The 23,429-nt window shown below is 40.3% G+C and overlaps 2 protein-coding genes and 1 long non-coding RNA gene across 3 annotated transcripts in view; 2 read left to right on the top strand and 1 right to left on the bottom strand.

Moving 5' to 3' along the window:
* The window catches only part of LOC112950975, a 23,059-nt gene extending 19,003 nt beyond the window's left edge, over positions 1-4,056 (bottom strand). Inside the window, exons 1-4 of the long non-coding RNA XR_003250113.1 lie at positions 4,033-4,056; positions 2,987-3,014; positions 2,774-2,898; positions 2,063-2,208 (exon numbers count right to left, since the gene is read on the bottom strand). This is a non-coding gene — a long non-coding RNA (uncharacterized LOC112950975). The remainder of the gene's footprint in view (positions 1-2,062; positions 2,209-2,773; positions 2,899-2,986; positions 3,015-4,032) is intronic.
* Positions 4,057-4,326: 270 nt separating this feature from the next.
* LOC112950976 (cytochrome P450 2K4-like) lies at positions 4,327-11,425 on the top strand. Its single transcript, XM_026043601.1, has 9 exons — positions 4,327-4,728; positions 5,521-5,683; positions 6,759-6,908; positions 7,250-7,410; positions 8,080-8,253; positions 8,542-8,683; positions 8,850-9,034; positions 9,932-10,073; positions 10,842-11,425. The coding sequence occupies exons 1-9, from the start codon at positions 4,537-4,539 to the stop codon at positions 11,027-11,029; spliced, it is 1,497 nt and encodes a 498-aa protein (XP_025899386.1). The 5' UTR covers positions 4,327-4,536; the 3' UTR covers positions 11,030-11,425.
* A 2,917-nt stretch (positions 11,426-14,342) lies between these two features.
* On the top strand, positions 14,343-22,727 carry LOC112950977 (cytochrome P450 2K1-like). Its single transcript, XM_026043603.1, has 9 exons — positions 14,343-14,698; positions 16,256-16,418; positions 16,855-17,004; positions 18,343-18,503; positions 20,104-20,277; positions 20,677-20,818; positions 21,240-21,424; positions 21,630-21,771; positions 22,505-22,727. The coding sequence occupies exons 1-9, from the start codon at positions 14,513-14,515 to the stop codon at positions 22,690-22,692; spliced, it is 1,491 nt and encodes a 496-aa protein (XP_025899388.1). The 5' UTR covers positions 14,343-14,512; the 3' UTR covers positions 22,693-22,727.
* Positions 22,728-23,429: the final 702 nt, after the last annotated feature.

Genomic DNA, 23,429 nt, shown 5'->3' with positions numbered 1-23,429 from the left:
CTTTCCGGAGAGGACTCCGCTCATGGTTGTATCTCATCAAAATATTCAGCCAAGCTGCTGAAGTACCACACAGTTACTGCTCCTCCAAATCCAAGATCTTCCAAACAATACAAATTTGCACTGTAAGCCTGAGTCAAAGTTTCAGGTGGTCTTAGAGTGGGAAGGTCTTCTCTGCAGACACAAGTACCCACAAAATTTCTTTACACATACACAGTTGCTCCCATTGCAGCTTGGCTTCTATTCAAACTTACCAAACCAACTTACTAGCATAATGCCCAGGACTTGCTCCTTGCTGAAACAGCCTATTTGACATATTCAGAACCTGCCACAGAAGCTATGTCTATCCTATTAACATCAACAGGAAACAAGATACCTTTTCTTGACTCTATGCCAGATGTCCAGTGAGTATCATCAATGAATGGATGACAATAGACCCTTTTTTTCCTCTCTAGGACAAGATTTCTGTTTCAAAAAGCTGGTCCTGGCCTATCTGAAAACCTAGGATGATTTGGAAAAAAAAAAAAAAAAAAGAGCTCATGTTCCAGTGCCTTGGCACAGCTTACTTTATAGCAGAGGACAAAGACAATATGCATAGATCTCATAAATTTTCAGAAAGTTTCACTGATGGCCAGAACACTGATTCCTACACCTCTGCCCATTTTTTTTCTGGTTCAATTTACATAAAGAGAATTGGTAAATTTAAAAGTGGTGTTCTTGATCTACTAAGTTTGTTACTGTGATGATGAAGGACCAGAAGAATTTTTTCATGCTGCTATAAGAATGCATGAGTTATCCTGCCTACACTTTATACACCATAGAGCAGTGCAATATTTGACCTTAACAAAYATTCTGCTAACAGTTCAGTTGTTTCTCGTCATGTCTAGAGATATCACTCATCAGAGGATCCCCAATATTTGGGCTGAAGTGCGAAAATCTCAAGACATTCAAGATTAAATATTTGAACATCTTGCTGCACTTCAGGATGAGAGCAAATACAGCCTGTGTGTAATTGCTGCTAACTTCACAAGCACTAACTTGTAGCAATCAGCAGAACTGAGTAGGTGAGGGTAATGGAGCAGGGGGCTGGATTCCTCCTCCAGTGCATTTCAGTGCACTCCTGATCCCCCAGCTTCCTCCCAAAATGCTAGAGAGTCTTGTACACGTGGCTACTGCTTGTTCTGAAATAGTGCACGGACRTAACCTGGTGCACATCTCTCAGGAGACAACCCAGAATTGCCCTTTCATTTTATTTCAAGAGTCAGCATCTAACTTATTCCTCATTAATAGTTAAATTGTGAATATGTGTAGAAAGCATGAACATGCACAGTGCCCTTTCATCTCCTTTCGGGAGGTGGGGTAGAAACAGGCCAACTGGCACAGAGCTGGATGCAAGCCCTGGACAGTTTTCCTGGACAGGTCCCAATTAGGCAACATGGGTCAGCCTTTGCTCCAGAGACCTTTAAAWGAGAGTCTGACAAAACCCTGACAAAAAGCTTGCTCCAGCAAAATTTGCTCCAGCATAGCCTGGAGCAACAGCAGAGTCTCTCTAACTCCTCTTCCAAGCCCAGGGACTCGCACTGCCTTGCTCTTCACTCCTAGAGCCCAATCCTTGGGATGCTAAATCTTCTCCTCAGCCTTTGATCATATCTCTGCAGGGATCATGACTAAGGAGTTAACAGCAAGAAAATCCACCTGAGCACTTTTACTCACATGGGCAACACATTCTCTTCCSACAACAAAGTACGATTCCCCCCACTGCTGTCCTTCCAGAAAACTCTTCCAAGTACTGTCCTAAAGCCACCGCTCATCTGTGTTGGTCATGCTCTGTGAAAACCCTACATGTTTTTTTCACCATGTCTTCAGTTCACTSTTCCTTGCTCTATCAGGCATGAAGACATACCAAAAAAAAGCTCTGCCTCAGCTCTCTTTCCTCAGACAAACAAGACATTCCCCATTTTTCTTTTCAATCCTGACTCCCCATTCCCAGAGAATCCTGCAGGCTCTTCTCTCTTTCCCTCTTCTTTAAATTACKATGGTCAGAAGTCTAAGGCAAGTTTCTTACCTTTGAAGACACATAAGTCCAGGCTCTACAGCATAATGATTGCATAATATGAAGAGATTGGATTTMAAATGTTTTTAGCATATGCCATAATTCCTACCCTCCCAGATGAGGTTTTTTTTTATGGAGCACATCTATGGTGATATCGCCTGGGAAAAACAAACGAACAAACAAACAAGCAAACAAAAAACGGGAAAAAAAAAAATCAAATTGAGTTCTTTGTTCCAYCCAGTCATGAACAAATATTTGAGGTGCAACATATTGCATAAATCACTAACAAATATCTTAGGTTCAGCACATATTTTTTTCCTTCTTCAGGGCATTATTTCCTTTCTTAATTCTCATTCACTCWGAATTCCTTAGCTTATGTAGTTTTTTGGGTATTGTAACAACCCCCATGTGCTTTGTCTCGCTGGACTCACTACCAGAAGCTCGTAATATTTTCTTGACAACTCCTCTTGCTTATGGGCACAAGACCCGACAGAAAAGTAAAGCAAGGAATGAAACAAGCAATGGTGACTGAAAAAGTGCTTCACAAAGAATGACCCTGAAACTTTAWTTTGGATTTAAATAAAAATAAATTCAGTTGAATAAACATGCAAAATCMCATATCAAACTTAGCTGCTGAAGTCTGTTCTCCATTAAGAAAGTACCATCAGTTATTCCACCTCCCTGTTAAGTGCTGTAAGCCCTGACTTCTATTTCTGAACTTACCTCAACTGTATCCTTTTTCATCAGAGCCGCTGTATCTGGAAGCTTGATGAGATATTCTCAGTCAAGACTTTTCCTCGTTCAAACACAATCCAAGTAGGGTATTCTTGTATCTGATAGCCCCACAACTGGAAAGAGTGAGTTGTATCAGGAAGTAAATGCCATTTTGCAGGCCCAGGAGACTCAGCACCAAAGCAGAGGTGCAAAATCCACTACCTGCTTGATCCAATGTTTGCAGTTTCTTCTGAGGGGAAATCTAAAAGTTCAGTAGGCAGAGGACAGAGGAAGCATGCACTGGTAACAGGATATGATGGAAAAGGTGACTATGAATACCTTTGACATAAATCTAACCTGTTGAAATCTCTCTCTTTCAAAACATAGGCCTCAGAGATTGCCTTTGATTCAGAGGATTTCAGGGGAGAAAGAACTTCCTCCAGTCTCCAGAACTGACACACTTTCAGGAGTAACTGGCAACAGCTGCTGAGGACCTTGCTATATCCTAAATTCCCCTGCGCAGGAAGAATCTTGCCCATATTGGACCTGTTTTTTTCCCCAGGAATATTCTCTATCAAATCAAGCTGTCCCTTAGGATATCTCACAAACATAACTGTTGTAGACTGTGTTGCACTGGAGAGTTCTCCTTCTACATGTACAGCTTCCCTTTACCTTGCATGAAAACGTAGCTACTGGTAGGTGAATGTGAAAGAGCTTAAAGAGAGTTTGTCAATTTGAACTTTTGAGGTGCAGATTGTGTGGCCTGTTTTGGTTTCCAATTTGGGGAGGGGAGAATGGTATCTTCAGTASGGCTTTTTGTAGTAGGGCTATTCTCTACAGAGGAAGCTGTGGCTATGCAGACCTCACAATTTGGACAATTTGGTCTCACCCTACCTTTCAACCCGTTTTGAACTCTGACTACTTCAGAGACTACTTCAACCCATTTTGAACTCTGACTACTCCTTTAGGAGTAAAGAAGTTCATCACTAAGCTTTGCCTTCCCTAAGCACTTATAATCAATGGACCTTCTACACTAACACTGTAACTGCCTCCAGATTACTTCAGAGGAATCTTTATAACCACTCCAACACTCCAGAGGTTTTGTTTGTAGGAAAAGGGGCTTCAAAGCTGCAAGTGGATTTATAGAGAAAAACAGAAAAGTAGACAACAAGAACCTAATCTGCRAAGTATAGTGCAAAGCGAAGCATAGTGTATATAACTAAAATGTTATGATAATAAGAAAAAGACAGTCCTTTGATATACAGTACCATCAAAGTCTGGATAGTTTTAAGGAAGACAGTGAGACAGCAAGGCCTAAGAGCAGAGACCTTAACAGATAGGGATGACCACAGGGTGGGCTTTGCAAACCTGTTTCTCTAGGTTTCCATGTCCTTTGGTGYGAGTTACTGTTTTAGATATGAACTTTAAACCCACTAAGCTTAACGTCCTGTTTAATTTGTTGTTCCCACATTAGACTGATGCCCCTGGACTTATCTGCCAATGCACAGGATTAGTTTAGAAAGCCGCATGCCTCCCATTAAAGAGTAACCAGCTTGGAGCAAAACAAAAGAGAGGACTGCAGCTGGTGCAGAAAGTGCTTTGCAGGAATTGTGCGATGAGGGGAACCCAGGAAAGAAGTCCTGTCATCTGTTAGCACTGAAAGGCATATATCTCTATTAGTATATGACTATATTAGGGCTTCAGACAACTTCTGACAGAAGATTGCACGTTGGCTTGCATTTCCTCTCTCTAGCTAAGTAAACTGACACTGAATGACAATGGATTGGTTCAGCTTCGTTCCAGCAGGCTTAGTTGTAGTCCTGATTCTCCTGCTGGTTCTGAAAAGAGAATATTTCTGGAATAAACATGCAAAAGGGGCCTTTCCACCAGGACCCAGGCCTCTACCCATCATAGGAAATCTGCATATCCTGGATCTGAAGAGGCCTTATCGGACAATGCTAGAGGTAAGCTCTTCTGCTATTCTTTTTTTCCACATTTCCCTGTGAATGTAAGGAAGCTTCTGATACGCAGTCAGAGCTACAAAAAGTTTTCTAAGCAGAGAGCTTCAGCTACAACAAGATTCACTCTTTCTTCTAAATGCTGCTGCCATCACTGGAATTTCAAGATAGGATGTTGCTGTGGGTCATGTGAGCCCTAGCATTTTTTCCCATTTTAAGCATTTSACTGTGAGCTGAACAGCTCTCATAATAATTACTAAAAAATTCTCCTTGTGTTTATCTCTTTAAAGCTATGCATAGTTAAGCACAACTGCAGCCCTGTGCTAGCCTAGGAGTTCTGAATTATCTGAGTTACCAAGTCAGGGCCCTGAAATGCCTCTCTGAGGACTCCTCAGCACTGATTACACCCAAAACTAAAATTCAGAGACTGCTTCACGCCTTTGGGCATTCTCCCTCCAGGTCTGCATCCATGCCATGGTCTGTACTTTGCCCTTCTATTTTGGGGCCCTTCTCTGGCTTCGTCCTACTCTGCCATGACATCCTCACTTACCTGGGCACTCAGAGCCTTTCGACTCTTCTCCTCAAAAGGGAGGAGATTGCAGACCCTATTATGAGGCATTGTCTTCATAACAGTTACAACATTTCTATGAGTATTTCCATGATCTCTTCTCCATAGTCTGGACATTCTGTGTTGCATGGGAAGATGAGAAAAAAAAAGAATCTTGAACAGGCTAAGAATTAATTATTTTGGGCTTTCTGGTTATTGTCTGACATCACTGTCTCCATTCATCCCACTAGCTGTCCAAAACATATGGACAAGTCTTCAGCATTCAGATGGGACAAGAAAAAGTAGTAGTGCTGTCAGGATACGAAACAGTGAAGGAAGCTCTGGTGAACCAGGCAGATGCGTTTGCAGGGAGACCAGATATCCCCATCCTTGGAACAGCAATAAAAGGAATTGGTGAGTTGGCTGGTGAACAAAGATGGACCCCTTTGTGTCTAGTGACTAACTCTGTGTAACCTACATGTTGCTAAAAGTCAACCCATGTTTACATTCTTCCTTTCCTCACTAGGGACTTAAAATTTATTGGAAAAGTCTATCAGCAAGAATAAGAGAGTATGATAGGGAAAGGTGCAAGGAAAGTAAATTGCAGCACCTACTTGATCTAAACCTCTCTGAAGATGCCAATGAGAAATCTCTGCAGCTTTTCTAGGATGCATATGTGTGGGATTCGCTAGAGAAATTTTGCACACACATACCCACATCAGAGGGGGTATATATTTCCTATGGTTTATGGAAAAACACGTGCACTCCCTAGTGGGAATTGCATCTATTCCCAAAGACATCTATGATGACAAGCATACCTAACCTCCACAAAGGAGAGGCAAATTTAACACTCTGCTCTAATCTTGGATGAAACAAAATCCTTAGTCTATCAAAAGGCCTGTTTAGCCTGGAAAAGACTGAGAGGAGATCTGATTAATATGTATAAGTACATGAAGGGGGAATGTAGGGAGGAAGGGGCCAAACTCTTCTCTGTGGTGGCCAGTGACAGGATAAGGAGAAATGGGTGTAAGTTGCAACACAGGAAGTTCCATCTCTATGTGAGGAGGAACTTCCTCACTGTGAAGGTGACAGAGCCCTGGAACGGGCTGCCTAGGGAGGCTGTGGAGTCTCCTTCTCTGAAGATCTTCCAAACCCACTTAGATGTGACCCTGTGCCCCGTGCTCTGGGTGTTGCTGCCTGAGCAGGAGAGTTGGACTAGACAATCTCTAGAGGTCCCTTCCAAGCTTAACCATTCTGTGATTCTGTGATAGGCATCAACAAGCATGTGAACTTTGAGCAGTGGGGGCTTCTCTCATCGCTTTCACTCAGCATTTATTTCCTGTCTCATTTCACTCTAAATGAGGATGCAGTACCTTGAGAGTTTGAAGTGTTTCCTAATCGTGCCCTACTTTACCAGGATCCAGAGTGGGAAAGGGATCTTTACCTGTTTCGGAAATCTCTAATTCTGTGCTTTTGTTTTCCATTTCAGGACTTATATTCTCTAATGGAGAAAACTGGAAAGTGATGCGAAGATTTACTCTCACAACCTTACGAGATTTTGGAATGGGCAAGAAGGCTATAGAGGACTTCATTGTAGAAGAGTGTAGAAGCCTGGTAGACACCATTGAGATGCACAAAGGTGAACAGAATTTTACTTTCATAAAATTKCTCTGTTTTTCCGCAAGTCTCATACAAGAATACTAAGGATGAGGAGRAAGTAGGTCATAGCTCCCTCAAAGATGTTCTGTTTTCCAGCATCAATGATGTCATGACTTTACATGATCTATCTGCCTGTCTGTCTTTCTGTCTGTCTACCTGGCAATTGTATGACACAGCATACTTCAGGCACATTCCTCATTTAATCAGGAGCATGGAAGAGTCCTGTCTGACAAGCTAGTTACAAAACACTGCCTTCTGCAAWACTTTGATTTATCTGAATAAGTATTAACCATGTGCATGCACAACCTTTTCCCAAATTAGGGAAACCCCTGGAGATGACCCTTACACTGAATGCAGCTGTTGCAAATGTCATTGTGTCCATACTGCTTGGTAAACGGTATGACTATGAAGATCCCACATTCAAAAAGCTCCTGTCTTTGGTGAATGAAAATGTCAGGCTTATTGGAAGTCCATCAGTTCAGGTAATTCATATTGTTTGTATAGTCCTCTTCAAAGGCGGGCATTACACAGAGGGTAACTGTACACTCCCTCRTTCCTTACCGTCAAAACACATCTACCTGCACATGGCAAATAATTCTCCAAAGGAGCCTTTCACACTACTTATGAATTTATCCTGCCAGCATGGCCTAAGAGATTGCTAGTTCCTCTTTTCATTAAGTGGAATTCAAGACTGTAAAATAATAYTAGGACTGTGTACCCACAAGATAAAAGTTAGTTAAATTTCCCCATCTTCCACACTAACCACATGATCAAGAAATAGCATGAGAAAAACACTGTATCTTCTTTTAAACTTGCGATATGCAGGTGCTACTGAWGTTGAGCAGGAGGGTTGAATTTTCTAGTAGTGTAGAAGTAGGAAATTGTGTTTATAGTTAAAGGCATCTACAGGAAAAAAAAAAAAAAAAACACTTCTAGGCCACTTTTGTTGAGTATGGTTAAGACATGCTGGAGAAGTTTTAACCATTTTGCATGGTTGTCCAAGGAGGAGAAAGGAAAAAGAGATATTTTGCATCAGGAAAGTGTGAACACACACTATTTTCAGTAAGGACTTTTATCAATATGCACTGCTGAGCTGTGATGCCTTTTCTTAGCAGTTATCTTTGCTTCCTCTCCAACTCTTCATCTTGCAGTTGTACAATGCATTCCCAGTCCTTGGATTCCTCCTGAAAGATCGCAAAACCGTTGTGAAGAACAGAGATGAAATTGGTGATTTTATCAAGGTCACTTTTCTAGAACATCTCAAGACCCTTGACAGAAATGACCAGAGGAGTTTCATTGACTCTTTTCTTGTGCGACAACAAGAGGTAATAGAATTTCCACAGCTTCTTCAAATCTCTTTTTTCCTTTGCTCACTTTGAACTGACAGCTTTCTGTTGTTCCCGTGATTCATAAGTAAAATAAAATCCTTATTTCACAAAGTAAAGATGCTATCTTTGTTTATAGTTTCACATTTCTTTCCATTCTCTGGAACTTAACTCTTCCATGAGATTTATATTTGAAAATAATCACTGGTTCTGCAGTTTAAAGGGGCCTTTTGAGATCTTTAATCAGGTACTGTTGTTAACAATTCTTTTTTTTTTTTTTTTTCCCAGGAAAAGGGTAAACCTAATGGGTACTTCCATAATGACAACTTAAATGAGGTTGTGAGAAATCTATTTGCAGCTGGCATGGAGACTACATCCTCCACTTTGCGCTGGGGCCTTCTGTTAATGATGAGATATCCTGAAATTCAGAGTAAGTGGAATAAGGGATCCAGCAGCCTCCTTCTTACCAGGTCACGGTGCCTGGGAGTCTGCACTGGGCAGGGCCAAGCAAAAAGTGAATTCCCCAGTTTTCATTATTCCTATCAGGAAAAAGCTTGGAGTGAGAAATCTGTGTATGACTCCTATTATTTTCACAGAAAAAGTCCAAGAAGAGATAGAGCAGGTGATAGGATCAAATCAACCACGAACTGAACATCGAAGTCAAATGCCATACACAGATGCTGTTATCCATGAAATTCAGCGATTTGCTAATATCCTGCCATTGAACTTGCCTCATGCAACTACTGTAGATGTCACTTTCAAAGGTTACTTCATCCCCAAGGTGAGAAGTTCAAAACATTCTTTCTCTTCTCCTTGTCTTCTCTGCAAAGAATCCCCTTTCAGGTCCTGCTTGTGTCAAGAGATGTTCACTCTGGAATTCTCACAGCTTCCGTAGCAGTAGTTTCCCTATTTCCCTGTGCCCATATGGTCAAGAAGGCCAATGGGATCCTGGCCTGCACAAAGAGGAGTGTTGCCAGCAGGTGGAGGGAGGTGATCCTGCCCCTCTACTCAGCTCTGGTGAGGCCGCACCTGCAGTACTGTGTGCRGTTCCGGGCTCCCTGGGACAAGAAGGATGTGGAGCTTCTAGAGAGGGTCCAGCAGAGAGCAACAAAGATAATTAAGTGCCTGGAGCATCTATCTAGCATTATCCAAAGACTAATGCCTGGAGCATTATCTAAAGACTAAGTGAGCTGGGCCTGTTTAGCCTGGAGAAGAGAAGGTTGAGAAGGGATCTGATCAATATGTATAAGTACCTGAAGGGTGAATGTAGGGAGGAAGGGGCCAAACTCTTCACAGTGGTGGCCAGTGACAGGACAAGGAGAAATGGGTGAAACATAGGAAGTTCCATCTCGACATGAGGAAGAACAACTTTGCTGTGAGGGTGACAGAGCCCTGGAACAGGCTGTCAAGGGAGGTTGTGGAGTCTCCTTCTCTGGAGGTCTTCAAAACCCCCCTCAGTGTGACCCTATGCCCTGTGCCCTGTGCTCTAGGTGTTGCTGCTTGAGCAGCAGGTTTGGATGAGATGATCTCTAGAGGTCCCTCCCARTCTTAACCATTCTGTAATTCTGTGATTCTGTGTAAAAAAAAATGGTTTTCTGGAGCACCAACACTCACCATTGCTGTGATAATCAAAGCAAGGCCACTAGCAATGGAATAACTACTCTGTCTTGGCTTGCAGGGAACCTACGTCATCCCCTTGCTGACTTCTGTCCTGCGAGACAAAACACAGTGGGAGAAACCWGASATGTTCTATCCTGAGCATTTCCTTGACTCYGAGGGGAAGTTTGTAAAGAGGGATGCTTTCATGCCATTTTCAGCAGGTATCTTCTCTTCTACTTGTCAGGCTCTGAGAAAAACTGGGTATCTCAGACTTATTTTCCCCAATGAATAGACACGCAGGACTAAATTTTAAAGGTCTATTGCCTTGTGGCCCTCCCTAAGGTCCCATGGCCCATGACTATCCTGGGAACATGGCAAATGCGCCTTCTCCACGGGTACTGTCTGTAACACCTCTCTCACCAACATATGTTCCTCATCAAAACTCCACACAGCCAACAATCTGTCCAGCAAAAGTATCTAATTATCCAAGCGATGAAGTGTGGTATCCCTGCCTTCTTGAGGACTGAATGAAGGCACAGTAGCCAAGAAAGCATCAGCCCTCTTTGCACCCACTGTCAGACAAGGTCATTGCAATCCATTCATGATAAGGAAGGCCTTGACTGGTCAGGCCAGGCCTTGACACTTTAATACCTGTCCAGCCTAATGCATCACACCACTCTGAYTCAGGGTATCTTGATCTAGTATGGCTATAGCTATTTCCAACAAGGGTCAATAAATGCAAGAACTAATCTGTTAAAGCAGAATCAGAATTGGGGTGGAGAAGGTTCCTACCAAATGGATACAGGATGCCCCTCTGATGCTTCCCAAAACTATCCTCTCTGCTTTTCCATTCACATCTGCTAACTGCACAAGTCCAGCTTTACCAAAGGGACTGAATTTTGAATTTGCACAGATTTCAAAGCCCCTGACAACAGCTCAAGAAGTTTTTTTTAATGACACTGTTATGGCTATTCTGCATTTCATTCCAGGACGGAGGATATGTGCTGGTGAAACTCTTGCCAAAATGGAGCTCTTCCTCTTCTTCACAAGTCTTCTGCAGCACTTCACCTTCCAACCTCCTGCTGGCGTTTCTATCTCAGATCTGGACTTCACTCCTGCTGTTGGGATCACAACCCCTCCACTGCGTCATGAGGTCTGTGCAGTTCCACGATCCTAGAACTTAGCTCAGACATGATCCTTCTTCCAAAACATCAGATAAAATATCCTAGTCTTTCTTTAGTCACACATCTGCAGTTTGGTACTTCAGAATCCAAGACAGGATTTATAGCCCAACCAAACCTCACATCTTGGCTCAAGGTGTTTCATCCACCTTTACTCCAGAGGTGAGTTCTGACCCCCAAAAGTGGTGGTCACTGAAAGAGCATATCACACAAAACATAACAAAATCACACACACGCACACACAAATATAACTTCATAGTGTAGCAAAACAACGTTAGATGTCAACCTGACTTAGAACCACAGAAGACCATCACATGAAAGTAAATGGAAATCCACTGGATGGAAGCTGATAATGATTTGGTTGACTTCAGAATAATGTATACATTGATGAGGATGATTAAACCTTGAAAGAAATAAAAAATCTTTCTCCACTGAGGAATCAAGCTCTTGTCAATGTTGTCTTAAAAGCTGCAAGGATTCTCTTGCACACCTTTAAATGACTTCTCTGTAGGCAGTCTTGTTTGGAGCAGACAACCAGTGCTGTGCTTCCAGTGAGAAACAGGTGAACCTGTTCTTCTGTGTCACCTTCAGGGCACCCACTATCTTCTTGTTCATGCCCCCCGTGTGCAGAGTTTTATCCTAAGTACGCAAACAAAACTATCACTGCCACTGTAACACCTAGGACAACTAAATAAAAGGTGCCCCTTCCAGTGCAGACACAGATATCTCTGTCTATAATATGAGCCTGAGGAAACATTCCAAAGGAGACAACCCAGAAATGGGTTGGTAATACCTTCTGTAATATAGACCACTCATATGGGAAAAACACAACTTGCCAGGGATCCACAGGACAGGAAAGCTGGAGATCAGGTATCCTGAGATCTAAATAGTGTATTTGACATCTGATGCTAGAGGAATCATAAGCTCTGGCCCGAAGCAGGATAGTGAACAAGCTGTCAATCTGTCCTCATCTCAAAATAAATCTGGGGGACAGAAGTCCCTGAGTAGGAAGGAAACACTCACTCAGCTTGTCACCAGAGCTTGTTATAGTGTCAYCCTGCTCAGCTCACTCACTACCTGAAGGCCTGGTAGCAAGCACTGGAGGAAGTCAGCAGGATGGAGCAGACAAGGGGAGTGGAGCAGGGGGCTGGACTCTTACTCCCAGAGCATTTCAGTGCAATCCAGATCCCTCAGCTTCTTCCCAAAATGCCAGAGTCTTGCACACATGGCTAGAGGCACTGCTTGTTCTCAAATACTGCACGGTCATAACCTGGTGCACGCCCCTCAGGAGACAACCCCGAACTGCCCTTTCATTTCAAGATTCATTCCCTGTTAATAATTAAATTGTGAATATGCGTAGAAGGCATCGGCATGCAGTGTCTTTTTGCTTCCTTTGGGGAGGAGAGGTAGAAACAGGCCAACTGTTTCCAGAGACCCTGACAACAGCACAGACTGTCTGGAGCAACAGTAGGCTCTGAGTCCTCTTCTAAGGTTCCTGCCCAGGAACTCRTTCTGCCTTTACTCTTTATTCCCAGAGGGCTCCAGATCTCCATTCCTTGGGGTGCTAGCTCTGCTCCTCTACCTTTCTCCAATCTTTCCGTAAATGTTAGACTATAGAGGCATCCCAAATGAAATAAGGTAAACTAGTTTTAATCCAAGGTAATTACATATGATTATATAGGCTTATAGTTTGACAGCTTTTGAATTTAATTGACACTAAAAACTTAAGTGCAGTCCATCTGGATAACCATAACTCCAAACACCATACCAGTTAGTTACAATACTCATGTCACATGTACATGAGTACATCCTCTATGGGGATCTGGTTTAAGTTGGAGCTAATACCATCCACCATTCATGACCAAAAGGCTGACACAGACTAACACAATTTTGACCCAAGTTTTTCTATAAGAAACATTCAAATAGATGCGTTCGGAATAATCTCACTTAACTTTTAGCATATTCTGGGATGCTGAATTAGATGCTACTCACTCCTGGCTCCTTAATCTTCAGCAGTGGCTCTGAATATTTTAATAGCTCAGCCCTGCTTCAAAAAATTGTCAGTGTGCTTGTTTCACTGAGTCCAGCTCCTCTACCATGCTCAAAGTCCGGGTTACCACTAGGAAGAGAAATAACCTGTGCTTAAAGATTTGTCTGAATAATTATTAACTGAAGAGAAACTAGTTAACACAATGAAGCAGAAAGAAAGGGAAGAAAAAGGTTCCAAAAGGTAGGAGTTGTGGACAACTCCTTAATCAGCTTTAAGAACTGGTGCAATTAATGTGTTATAGTATAATGTGATTCTCCATGATATCTGAGAAAGGACTGTGGCTGTGTTTGTACTAGACAGTTAAAAGGAACTATAACTCTACCATTTGTACCAGTAAAGTGACAAAATCATTCCTGGTGCTGAGTTTGATCTTGGTTGGCTTTGCTTGGGTACCGTTCAGGGATAATTTCCAAAAGATGCTTTGCTTGCTGATAGGTCTGTAATCAAGTCATGCTAGCTAACTTGAGGACCAGAGACCAAATCTTGTCAATATTTAAAATTCTAGAAAAGTCATAGCTATAGAAAACTATTAACTTGACCAGGGTTATAGATTTTATAAGGTTTACATATATGGGAAATGGTCAGTGAACCTTTACTAAACTGGACTGTTGGACTTTCATCAAGGACAATGAGCCATACAAAAAAATCTGTGTCACCCAATTACACAAGTCTGTCTGGCAAATATTTACCTGACTGTGTCCTGTTCTGAAGATTCATTATCAAGTAAAAGCAAGAAGATCATTAGCAAACACAAGTGAGGAGACCAAAGACTGATTTCTACCATAACTGCTTGATGTCTCAGCAGAGAAAGAGAAGTTATTTGAATTCTTTAGGAATCCTGGCAGATATCTGAATCTTTAGTCTTGTTAGTTAGTCTTAGCTAGTTTAGTCTTGCCTTCAGTGAAGTGATTCATGGTTCCAAAGAATTCAATGGGAACAAAGTTTTACCATTACTTAACACTTGGGAGAAAATATCTCTGTATTCACTAATCACTGGATTATTTGATTTTGATTTCAGTGCTGAGGATATTTGGTGCTGTGCTTGCACTATTAGTGAAAATATATCTGAAAATGTATCTGAAATTAATAACCTGAACAGAATGCATGGCTTCTTGCCAAACACCAGGCTGGTGACCTTTAGTTCCCTCTGCTCTTTGACTCTTATTCTTGGAAAGCATGAGATAAGCACTTTGTCACATAAGCTTGTCTTGCAAACATTCACCTGGCTGTGTATAATACTGAGGATCCATTAGCAAGCACGGGGGAGCCAATCAAATCTACCACAAGCCACAGGAAAAACATACCCTTCACTGGAAAAGAAGTTTTGGACTAGTATAAGTGTATCTCTCGACAACTTTCTGCAGCAAGACAGGGATCTGGATTTTCATTTCTCCTTGATATTCTGCAGAAAATACTTGACTGAATAGAAATGGACTATAATAGCTGTATTTCCGTGGGCTTAGTGCTCATCCTGACTCTTCTATTCATTATGAAAATAGGAGGTTTCTGGAATGGTTACCCAAGGAAGAATTTCCCCCCAGGACCAAGAGCATTACCTGTCATTGGAAATCTTCATCTGTTTGATTTGAAGAGACCCTACAGGACTTACTTGCAGGTAACCATTACTTTTTATATCATTCCACCCTTGCCCATATCATCAAGCCACATTGTTCCAGATGTCAAAGTTTCCTCTACTGAAATCTGGATGTCACATCCACAACAGTAGCAAGGAATAAGAGACTGTTTTTGAATKGAGAACTAAGAACGTAGCAGGATTTATCACAGAATCACAGAATGGACCTCTGTTGGAAAGGACCTCTAAAGGTCATCCAGTTCGACCCTCCTGCTCAAACAGGGACACCTAGAGCATGTGGCACAGGGTGGCATCCAGGCAGRTTTGGAAGATCTCCAAAGGAGACTCCATAACCTCTCTTTCCTACTTAGTGAAATTCCACATATCCTACTTGTTGATGATATTAAAAGGGATATTTGAACTTACATGTTCACATGTAAGTTACATTCAGAGATAAAAGATCACTCAAATGGTATATCTGGAAATTCATTTGTAGATATTCAAAGCAGGACATACAGGTTGACCAATGCAACCTTCATCTGCTTGCATACTAGAACTAGCATGCCTCCCCTGTAATTCTAGTGGAACCATTGCAACTGAGGAGGTTGGTCTTCTGATTTAAGCTTAGCTCAGGGTTTAAAACACATATACTCTATGTCTAAATGCAAATGAAAGCCATGTACTCATTCAAAACTCTACCATTTCAAATGTTGGAGAGTCCTGACTGAAGAACAAACTTTGAAAAGTTCAGATTTTGCTGCAGCTACACTACTCTGAAATAACAATCACACTGCCATAGATGCTACCCTCAACTCCAAAGCGTCACTGATGCTCCGTGATCATATCACTGGTAAATATTTGCTTTGTATTCCTCTGCCCAAGCACAYTAGAAATTAAGTGCAGGCAGGAAAAACACCTCCTTTTGTTAAGAGAATCAAAAACACCACTGAACTGTGTGAACATAAATCTGCCTGTGCAAGTTAGGCAGCTACCAGCTGATGCCAAGCATCATCCCTGTGATCCCCTATGCAGAGAGATTCATGGTAAATGTAGCCATATATACTGAGAACATACCCAGGGCAATATCCTGACCTAGGAACGCACTGCTTTTTTATACAATTACAATAGTCAAGGATTGAATAGTTGAATTCATCTGAAGTGGAGCTGCCTGAACAAAAGAAACATAATAACATAGGGATCAAAGTGCAAACCTGAGTCATAAAACTGAATTCACGTGGGTTCCTGAAGCCTAAAGGAAGGTTTTATGGGCATTTTTCTCAGATAAATGGAAAGACAGATCTGTCAGCAGAGGAGACTATAAGTGGCTCATGGGTGAAATGAGTGATGGTTGAAGCTGCTAATACTTCTGCTCTATTTAACATATCAGGATTCTACCCCTTACTGTGCTATGTAGTCATTAGTCATACAATATGTGGCACATTCACTTTAATAAAGTGAACTCTCTTTTTCTGTTAAGAATTCCTATTAAGAATTTAATACTTCAGTAACCTAGAGGCAGGAAGATAAGCAGCACTGAAGGGCTGTGAATATCTTTGTAGGCTGTAAAAGTTGTAAATCACTGTTATCTTCTTCTCTCAGCTGTCCAAAGCATATGGTCCAGTCTTCAGTGTGCAGATGGGGCAAAGGAAAATAGTAGTTATCTCTGGGTATGAGACAGTGAAGGAGGCTCTTGTAAACCAGGCAGATGCATTTTCAGAGAGACCTAAAATCCCAATCTTTGAAGATCTGACCAGAGGAAATGGTGAGTTGATTTTCTTGTTCTTTGACTTACTCAAAAAAGTTTTTACTACAGATGAAGTAGCAACTAACATCATGTTGGATCAAAAAATCATAAAATGCAGTGGGAATATCAGGAATATCATTGACTTTCATATATCACATTTTCATAATTTCCTCTAACATTTAATCACTTGCAGCTTCCAAAGTATTATGCCTACCAGTTTGACTTTGAATTTCCAGTGCTCCRTTTTTTTTGGTGACAGATGTCCCAAAGATTCATTAAGAATTAATTAAACATCTATTAAATAGCTTGCTTTCATTCCTTTTCTGAGGTGAAAATTTTCTCAGACAAATGGAATTCAACCTGATTTAAAAGTGATAGTAAATATCTATATTACATATCTACAAACTTGTTATTTAAATTTTTCTGCCAACTTGAAACATTTTCTTTGCTTCAGGGGTTGTATTTGCTCATGGTGACAATTGGAAAGTCATGAGAAGATTTACTCTCACAACCTTACGAGACTTTGGAATGGGAAAGAGGGCCATAGAGGACCGCATTGTGGAGGAATATGGGTATCTGGCAGATATCATTGAGTCACAGGAAGGTAGGTAGATGAATCATTCTTCAGATCTCTGTGTTTTGTTCAAGCACCTAGAGGCCCATAGCCTTCTCAAACTCTGACCTTTAAAAGAAATGTTCTCAAGGCTGTATCAATCTTGCTGAATTTGGCTCTTCTCAGTTACTTGATGCAAAAATGAAAGGCTTCTTCCAAAGGTCTAGCAGATGCCACCTGGGTGAGCTCTGTGTAGATTCATAGTCTTTTGCTCCAAAAGATTCCCAGTCTTAACCAAAATTGCAATTGGAAGGCATGACATACATAGCCACATGCAGAAGCTGTGGAACAGTGGATTTTATATATTCTTTCTSCGGCAACCTAGACATGAGGCATAAAAGAGAGCAGCAATAAATTAACAGGTTGCAGTAGATTATATCAAAAAAACTTGCAAGGTGGAATTTTTCTCATTAAATTTGAGTCATCCAGAAGGCAGATGTTTAAGCTAATCAGCTAGATTTATTTTGTAGTTGAGGACAAAAAGACAAGCAGGTATTTGTTTGGAGGATGATTCCTCCCACCTGATTTAGAAGAGGATGAGTCATCTCCAGGGACTCTCTCTACCTAGTTAGTGTGGAGAGTTATAAGTTCTGGCATTTGCCTCCTTCTTCAGTTTCTGATACCTCTGAACTGACCTTAGATTGTTGCTCCTGGGAACAGAGAAAGCACTTTACATCTCATTGGAAAATATTTTCATGGCTCTGAATCTGATCAAATGGCTCTGAATCTTTGGGGTCACTAGATCCCAAAGGAAAGATGGAATCTTTGATGAGAGATTTTCCGAGTTTGCCTGAGAGATACTCTCTAGTGGGATACACATTCAAATTCACACTTGCTTTTCAGAGTTTTGATTTCTCTTCAAAGAGATCATCAGGCTGCCTGAACAGGTTTCCCAGGAAGGTTGTGGAGTCTCCTTCTCTGGTCTTCAAAACCCTCCTGGTTCAAAACCTGTGCCACATGCTCTAGGTGTCCCTTCTGGAGTAGGGTGGTTGGACTAGATGCTCTCTAGAAGTCCCTTCCAACCTCAACCATTCAATTATTCTGTGAGATGATGCAGATGACACAGGTGCTCCCATTTCATTCAAATAAAATGGATCTAGAATGGGATTCAGTTGCATAAAACTAGAGGTCTAGCGCTGTTTCAGATACCTAAGTATATCCAACAGGTCTGCTTGTGTTTGGCAAATGTTGCTTGCTGGCATCGTTCTCTAAAAGTAAATAACAATAATCATAAAAAGAATCAAAAATGACAATAATACATAGGAATAATCCAGTATTTACACAGCCTCTTGTAATGTAATGTAATATGTTCTTTTCTTTGTTGTATAGGAAAACCCTTTGATGCTAGTAAAATGATTAATTCTGCAGTTGCTAATATAATTGTGTCAATATTACTTGGAAATCGATTTGACTACAAAGACTCCAGATTTCTAAAACTACAAAATTTGACCAATGAAAGCGTGAGACTTGCTGGGAACCCTTTTGTTACGGTAATGTTGAACATTTTTATGCTGTTATTCCACGAGATGCAGTATGAACATACTAACAGTTCACTCTTATTCTGCTAGTCAGTCATTTGTAATAACCAGAAAAATCTGAAATACTGAGGCATACTATTTAAGTTTATCAATATTTGGGGCAAAACAAACCTTGAGAGACAATCTAGCAGTCTTGAAGTAAACAATGAAATCCCCTCATCCCTCTCTCTAAAAAAGCTTAAGCCATATTTTGATGAGTGCAATGAAAAAAAATTAGTTGACTGTTCTCACTTTCTCCCTGCTCTAAGCTCTTTGCTCTCTTGGTGTGACTGATATGTAGAAAATAATCCTTCTCAGGGACCAGGAAATGAGTGCCAGGACAGAAGTTGTTCTCTGCCCCAGGCCACTCTGGACTAGGCTACAGGCTGGAATAATTATTGTGGAGAAGCAGGAACTTCTGCCTTGGAGCACAAAGCTAATTACACTTCAGGAAAGAGGCATGAAGGTCCTTAAAGACAGTAGTGAGGAGACAGCTACTTTTGCCAGGGCAATTACTCCTTCCTTGTTCCAGCTCAAGGACCATGGGGAAAAAAAGGGCAGTTTGGTCCACACAAATTAATTCTGCAGCAGCAATCACCTTCCAGACATCATCTTTCCTGAGAAATCAGAAACCGAGCCACCTAGTACACTCTCTCAGAGCATGCTGCAGGAAGAAACTGCAAAGCATGTGGTCTATTTATATGAGAAACCCTGGCACCAAATATATTCTCATCATTTCAGTRCACAGAAGTGTCCAACTGAGTAACATGCTCTGATATCCCTATGTGGATATCAGATGTGGCAAAACTAGCTCCACTTCTGTTGCTTCGTGCTTTGAAAAAGAAAAAAAAAAACACTGCAGAAATACTGGCCAAAATGTAAAATAAATTTCTAGACAACATTTCAATTAGCAGTTATCCCTGATTTCTTCCTCCTGTTTTGAAATTGTACTCAATATATTTTTGTGTGGTCAGAGTCTAAATCATGAATCTAAAATGCATCTATGGTGGCCTTTGCATCTTGGATATTACTTGCCATTATTCAAAGCTGGTAGATTTGGTCTGTGAGGGGGGAGAATTTGTTGGAAACACAGCCGTAGCTACAGAGCTCTGTGCAAAGATCCCTCTGTCCCACCATCAAGTCTCCCGCGGGTGAATTGCAGCTGTCTGTGCCTGACACTCAGCTTCCAGTAATTTGTGTCTGAGAAGTTCCTGGTATCCAGCAGGCCTTGATGGGTTTTCTACCATGAATTTCTCCAGTCATATATCAATACTATGTTATAATACTATATTAATATAGTATAGAATAGCATAATAACTATATATTACTATAGTACTATATTATATATTAATACTGATTCTTAATTATTTTGTCTGTGAAAATACTATGTTATAATACTATATTAATATAGAATAGCATAATAACTATATATTACTATAGTACTATATTATATATTAATACTGATTCTTAATTATTTTGTCTGTGAAAAGGCCACAATAGTATTCATTTGTTACTACAAGTTCTTTCAGACCTTTGGCTGGTAAACTCCATGTCATATCTTTTGCTCTTATAGATATACAACATCTTTCCATGCCTCGGATTCCTCCTAAAGGCTCAGAAGACTCTTCTTCAAAACAGAGATAAATTCCATGCTTATATACAAGTGACTTTCGTAGAACATCTCAAAACTTTAGATAAAAATGATCAGAGAAGTTTTATTGATGCTTTCCTGGTTAAACAACAGGAGGTAACTGAATCTTTTCTCACGACCTGTCTCTCAGCTTTTCTCCATACCATTTTGTTAGATTTATTGAGGCATTATCTTATCTATTCTTTTGTGCTTCTGACTCTTTAACATCAATAAGGTGTAACAGAACTAAAACAGCCCCTAGGCCCACTTGGGATCCTAATTTGGTAATTTGCACATATTTTGGTCACCTTTTTCATGCAAAAGCCTAACTCTTTTTGCTGCTAGTCCCAGTAAGATCACACAAAACAGAATCATTAATATTTTCCTTCTCTCTTTTTCTTAATACAAGAGTTAAGTAAAAATGGTTAGCTGACCAAACTGCTTTTTTCACAACATGCACAAAAAAAAAAAGCCTTTAAGATTTCATTCTTTAATCTCACCTACTTCTTCTTTCAGGAGAAATCCMCTACCAATAGGTATTTCCATAATAGCAACTTGCTAAGTTTGGTAAGCAATTTGTTTACTGCTGGTGTTGAGACTATTTCTACCACACTRAACTGGAGCTTTCTGCTGATGCTAAAGTATCCTGAAATTCAGAGTAAGTGGTAAGAATGGACAAAATGGAAAAAATTGTCTTCCACCTTCTAGAAGTCAAATAAAAGCACAAGGTCCAAAAATTAATATTTTTAAATTTTGAACTGAAAATTTAAAAAGTAATTTAATTATTATTGTTCTTAATGTTTTACTGCAAGAACATACATTTTTGTATCAAKGAGTATGATTGACAAGGGAAAATACTGATAACTAAAGTCTTCTGAAATTGCCCATTAACCTTTCCTATTGGTAAAGAAATTATCAGACATTGTACTATCGTTCACATCTCATTATTTCTGAAAGAAAAAAACAGATTTGGAGAGAAGTCATTATTTTCACTTGAGGTTTTTTATACTTTGCATCAGTAAAACACAGTATGTATCAGGGACAGAGACCATGACTTATACTGTGGATTTTCTCCTCAGGAAAAGTCCAAGAAGAGATAGATAGAGTAATAGGGTCAAACCGCCCAAGAATTGAGCATCGAATTCAAATGCCATACACAGATGCTGTTATCCATGAAGTTCAGCGATTTGCTAATATCCTGCCATTGGACTTGCCTCATGAGACTACTGCAGATGTCACTCTCAAAGGCTATTTCATTCCCAAGGTGAGATACTTACAGCAGCACTTTTCTTATATTTTCTCCTATTTCAAACCTGTTAATGTCAGTTATGAAACCATGATAAACACCAGGCAGCAGTCAGAATAATGTTGTTGTTCAGAAGCATTTCCTTAGGTTAAGATTTTATTACCATCTCTGCCACCTCAGAACATATTTTTCCSCAGAATAACTCTACTGTCTAATTTTACAGGGAACCTACATCATCCCCTTGCTGACCTCTGTCCTGCAAGACAAATCACAGTGGGAGAAACCAGAGATGTTCTATCCTGAACACTTCCTTGATTCCCAGGGAAAGTTCATAAGGAAAGATGCTTTCATGCCTTTTTCAGCAGGTACCTTCTCTTTTTTCCAGTTTCTGTCACACGAGGGAGCTAAAATCACATYTTACTTGAAACCATTGTAAATTCAGGCCTTAAATAACTATCCCGTGATTAAGGAAGTTTACAAATTGCTGAATATGTCCTGGATTGAGAAAAAAATATATTCACTGTGTACTGGAAGATAAGCTTATATTGGGGGTTCCAGAGAGTATCTCCACTACTTCCCCCTTCTATTCCTCTCTAGCCAACACTCATGAAATTCCTAGGTCTGTTCAGACAAAATTTAATTTAAACAAATTACCTCTGACTTAAGTTGATGTGGTGGGAGACTAAAAAGCAAACTGACCCTGATTAAACTCAAAATCTGAAAATGAAGAAAAAATACTTTTTTTTTTTAATATAGAAGAAATTGAGATGGCATTTTCATATATCTACCCCCAGATATAGCTGGCTCATTTATATAAAGAAAAGGAAAAAAAATCACATGATGGCTTCGTTATGATGCTTCTGAAAACCAAGTCTCCTCTCGGATGATTCTTGTATCCTCCATTCTCTGATTTACTAGTCAATGCAATTTAAAGAGCTACATTGTTCTTTGTTTATACTAGGGATATAATATTCCATGTATTATGGATTCCTGCCATTCTTCCTCAGAATTACAGCTGCTCAGAAGCTTTTATTCCCTCCCATCATTGAAAAAGCAGCTGCTGTGATGTTGTTATGGATGTTACACATTTTGTTCTAGGGCGGAGGATCTGCGCTGGTGAAACTCTGGCCAAAATGGAGCTCTTCCTCTTCTTCACAAGCCTCCTGCAGCAGTTCACCTTCCAACCACCCCCTGGAGTTTCTTCTTCAGACCTGGACCTCACTCCTGCCGTTGGGTTTAACGTTGTCCCAAAACCCTATCAAGTCTGTGCTGTAAAGCGTTCTTAGAGTTTTTTTCAAAAATTTTCAAATTACATTTTCATGATTTTTGCCTTCTTATTTCCTTGACCCACCGTATCTTAATGAAGAATTCAAGTACCTCTAAAAAAAAGGCCTTTTTTATTATTTTTACTGTGGGGAGGWCACTTCCTATGGACAAAGTAATAGAAACCCTCAGCTTTCCCCTTCTTACTTTAATTTTTACTCAATAATGTATATTTGTTGAAAGCATATTCCGCAGAAAGGCTCCCAAACCCAACTTYATAATTACATTTATGGACCATGAAGTTGTGCCTAGCTTGTACAATCTTATTAAGAATAAGCACCTCTGCCAGCCCTGCATAAGTAACTCAAACACATGGTGTTTCAAACAGCAGAGCACATATAAGGGAGAACAGCTAGAGCTTTGCACTGGTTTGTGCATTCATCTATTTAAAGGAAACATGCAACTTAAAAAGCTAAAAAAATGGAATATTTCAATACTGAAAATGAATATTCAATTTCAATGAATATTCAATATTTCAATATTCAATATTTCAATTCAATATTGAATTCAATGTTCAATATTTCAAAATGAAATGCCTCAATTGTCTTTTTTTCCTCCTTTTAGAGAATTCTGGAATTTCTAGTCCAGAATCTGCAGATATTTGAAAATAATTTGTACAAAAGCACTTTTGCTCCCAACTCTGCTCCAGGCATATATTTAGCAAGGGGAGAGGCCCCCATTAGTTCCATCCTGTGAGGCA

This window comes from Nothoprocta perdicaria, unplaced genomic scaffold (assembly GCF_003342845.1).
Source record: "Nothoprocta perdicaria isolate Ctin4 unplaced genomic scaffold, notPer1 scaffold_330, whole genome shotgun sequence".
In the NCBI taxonomy this organism is placed as follows: Eukaryota; Metazoa; Chordata; class Aves; order Tinamiformes; family Tinamidae; genus Nothoprocta; species Nothoprocta perdicaria.
The sequence above is the reverse complement of the archived record's forward strand: the minus strand, read 5'-3'. Positions and strand labels throughout refer to the sequence as shown.